We start from the raw sequence: 4,097 nt of genomic DNA on the forward strand, positions 1-4,097 counted from the left end.
CAACATATGATATAAAGCAACACATCTATACATAAACGATGTAATGAAGTTATAAACAGTCACTCACAATACATGGTGTGTGATAAAAGGATCTGTACACAAACCAGCCGGGAAGATCGGATGGGCTGGAGTCAGAGCGATCAGCTGCTCTATGGCTTTTAGCTCAGGTGGGAAAGGTCAACAGGGCACTGTGTGTGTGTGTGTGTGTGTGTGTGTGTGTGTGTGTGTGTGTGTGTGTGTGTGTGTGTGTGTGTGTGTGTGTGTGTGTGTGTGTGTGTGTGTGTGTGTGTGTGTGTGTGTGTGTGTGTGTGTGTGTGTGTGTGTGTGTGTGTGTGTGTGTGTGTGTGTGTGTGTGTGTGTGTGTGTGAGTAGATTCACCTGCCCACTGCAGGATACTTTCACCAAGGAAAGGGGAAGTAGATCATACTGAATAACGTTTCCATTTCCTCATGCCGGTTTTTCCCAGAATGCACAGGTATAAATATCTGAGGTGAGAGGATGGAGGCAGGTAAATCAGAGCAGATCCAGCAGCAGCAGCAGACACACAGAACACAGAGAGACAGGATGGACATCAAGCAGGTATGTGAGAGACAGACAGACGGACAGACACACACACACACACACACACACACACACACACACACACACACACACACACACACACACACACACACACACACGCACAGACTGAAATGTTGACTTTAATTAAATGTATTACTGCATGTCAAAACACGTACACATAATTGTATAAGTTAATTGAAAGCAATAATATTGAGTTCAACATAATATTATTGCTTTCAACCGACTTAGTGAAATGATGTGTGTGGTTTTTGTCATAATACATTTCATTAAAGTAAAGGTCTGAGTGTTGTCAGTGTAGAACACAGATGCTGGTCCTGCTCCGTCCCTTCAGCTGTGTGCTCCTCCACAGATCCTCCTCTTTGGGCTCCTCGTTGGGCTCCTGGCCCCTGGCTGGTCTCTGAGGAGCAACCGCTGCCTCCCTGAACAGGATCTGAAGGATGCAGCGGAGAGGGAGCTGAGGAGCCACTTCCGGGAGCCCCCACAGAACCAGACACCACTGGGCCCCTCGTACTCCTGCCCCGTGGAGATGTTCACGCAGCAGCCCCCCAAACACCTGAAGGACAGGTCTCTGTCCCCCTGGGGATACGTGTAAGTAACACGCGGTGCACTCACATGTCAGGTCTGGTTGGAACCTGCAGCAGGGGGTCAGGGGCTTGACAGGGTGAGACCCCATCATTGGTCCCTGGTGGAGTGTGGCTGGATCAAACACGACCGGACTGCTTCATACGTGCCTCTGAGGTTGAGCTTCTCAGAGTCCCAGTTCAAGGTCATGTTGGGAAAGTTGTGAGGGGGAAATGTTTCCATAAAAGGTCCTCAAGCTTTATAGATCCCAAAATATGTATGAACTATTATTATTTATATTAAAAATCTTAAAATATTCAAGCAAAAGATTTATTTTTAATCAATATCTATTTTTTTTTCTTTCCATATTGTTCTCCACTTCTTAGCTACAACATGTATGATCTTGTTATAATAGTGAAGCCTGTAGAATTGGGGCGTATATAGAATGGTGCAGCTCGAACACTCAGCATCTCTCAGCATCATGAAGCTGCAGTGAAACTATGAGGTGATGAAAACACATTTGCACAATAGTTGCGTAAGTGATCTTGGCTGTTTATTAAAGGTGGTGCACCGCGCCCGCGGGTCCACTCAGGACCGGGGATCCCCCCCGACACCACAGCTCTGTTGGCACATCTCCGCTGGGAATGACGCAAATAGCCACGGAGTAAAACGTGGAATCTGTCATCTGTATTAACTGCCTGTGTGTCTGTGATCGGAGAGTGTGCTTCCTGTTTGCAGTCCTAAGCTTTCTGAAGTCAGTAATGTTCCAAACTCACGGCGGACACCATTTTAAGTTGTTAAGTTTCACCAAAACAGTGTCAGTGTGTAGCACTATCTGGATTCAACAAAAGGATATCTATGAATATGGTGGACCTAAACTTAAGACGAAAACTAGAAAGTTGGACAGAGTGTTGAGGTCTCTCCATGTTATGCTGATTCCACTCTTCAGAGAGAACTAAAACCGGGCCCCGCACGGCTCGGCGCGCTTAAAGCGAGCTACCCGCTGCAGTGGAAACGCGCCATTATACTTTATTTTAACAGCTACAGCTCAGGAGAAAACGAAGAGACCACTCCACATTTTTCTTGAATCTCAATCTCTACATGTATGGCAGCCATTCCATTCCAGCGTCTGTTGAATTCCAAAACAGAGACATTTTGTCAGTAGTTTAGAGAATAAAATAAAAAAAAGGTTAATTTTACTCAAACACATACCTTTAAATAGTAAAACCAGAGAGACTGATAATGCTGCGGTGCTCTGATAGAGCTGAATCAGTTCAGGTTTAGAGATGCATAAAACAACTGATGTGTTTATAAAATGCAGCACTTTGATATATATGACACCAGTCATTGAATTGTCTTTTGGCACGAGGAGTCTGACAGAAAGCAGCTTGGTTGGAGTCTCCTCACATTTCAGATCACCCATAATGATGCTGTGCACAGTGCACACAATGACTGTGGAACAAGATGAGTCTGGACTCAGGCCAAGATACAGAGGAGTGCCCTCCAGATGACACCACCGTCTCTCTGAATGAACATTATGGGGTGTAACTTTTCTCTGTCACCTCTCCTCGCCGTCTCACTGACTCATCTTGTTTCTTCCCAGGCGTGAAACGATGGAAGATCACTTCCCCTCCACCTACACCAGGGCTCTGTGTCTGTGCACTGGATGCGTGCTGATCCAGAACTCACAGTTGGTGGAGAGCCACGACTACAACTCAGCACTTGTAGTACAGAGCATGGTGTTTCTGAAGAAGGAGCTCTGCAGGGACAAGAAGAAGTACCGCTTGAAGCCTGTCAGAGTGGAGGTGGCTGTGGGCTGCACCTGCACCAGAGCCAACAGCACCCCCTAGGGGTCTAGAGAGCAGCCGACACCGCACTGCATGTTGTGTTTGTTTTAAAATGCAACCAGTTATAGAGGGTCAGACTCAGGGGGATGAGACCAGCGGCTCTCTGACCAATCACTGCTGAGACTTCAAAAATCAAAAGTCACACGGTCCGCCTGTACGTATAGGTATATTTATTGTCATTATGTCTGACATATGATGCATCTAAAATGTTTTCTGTAGGTCTATTAGATTTGATCCTGACTTGTTTAAAGCTCTGCCTAGTGCAGCTTATGTAAATGAAATATACTACATAATGTACTTATTTTCATATTGATGGGCTTGTCATCACATTTTTTTGCTATTGTATAGTTTTGCAATTTAATAATTTAAATAATAATATTTATAACTATCTATTTATTGGGTTTGTTTTGCATGTGACACATTTGAGTTTATGAATATTGTTGAATGCTCACTGCGTTATTGAGTGGATGAGGTGAACTTTATATTTATTGATGTTGCATATCTTGTAGATTTTGTCCCAGTGGGACATTATAAGTCTGATAAAGACTGAAAGTTCAGCTTCTTTGAAGCAAAATAAAGAAACATGTCTGAAAGTAAACTAATTCTCTGTCTTCTTTATTGTTATCCTTTCAACATAATTATTTAACATTTGTAGGATCCAGGTTTGTTTGTCCAGAAAGCGTGGGTGTGTGCAGTGTGAAATGCATTGCATTTTAAAATGAAGTTATAGTTAGGGTTAACTCTATTTGCATTTTTTTTCTTTTAAGTGTTCCTTAATGTGCATTGTCCCTGCTAAATAAACGATGAAATTAAATGAGTTACGGCCGGAGAATTTACAAGACACAAGTTGACACAGCGGTTGCCAAACCAATTCTGAAGAACTCTTCTGTAGTTCGAGGTTTTAACTAGTTTGGAGTGTAATAATCAACATTCTTCATCAGCGAGACCAAACAAATATGGCCTTGCTAGTGTTAGTATTCGTTATTCTCGCGTCCAGGAGAGAAGCTTTCAAAGTAAGAGACAATGGAGTCTCTGAGAAAGGTTCAAATGGGCACTTTAATTAAATGGCGCGGTAATATAACAAGCAGGAGATGTGAGGAGAGAACA

At 43.6% G+C, this 4,097-nt stretch overlaps 1 protein-coding gene across 1 annotated transcript; it reads left to right on the top strand.

The window, feature by feature from the left end:
- Window positions 1-564: 564 nt before the first annotated feature.
- il17c (interleukin 17c) lies at window positions 565-2,993 on the top strand. The gene is made up of 3 exons (XM_034084991.1): window positions 565-579; window positions 932-1,170; window positions 2,747-2,993. Exons 1-3 carry the CDS (start codon window positions 565-567, stop codon window positions 2,991-2,993), a joined length of 501 nt encoding a protein of 166 aa, XP_033940882.1.
- Window positions 2,994-4,097: the final 1,104 nt, after the last annotated feature.

Source organism: Pseudochaenichthys georgianus, chromosome 6 (genome assembly GCF_902827115.2).
Source record: "Pseudochaenichthys georgianus chromosome 6, fPseGeo1.2, whole genome shotgun sequence".
Classification (NCBI taxonomy): domain Eukaryota; kingdom Metazoa; phylum Chordata; class Actinopteri; order Perciformes; family Channichthyidae; genus Pseudochaenichthys; species Pseudochaenichthys georgianus.

Excerpts from the sequence above, each read along its gene's own strand:
- il17c (XM_034084991.1), top strand. Across the intron at positions 1,171-2,746 it reads CTGTCCCCCTGGGGATACGT|GCGTGAAACGATGGAAGATC; the intron begins GTAAGTAACACG and ends GTTTCTTCCCAG.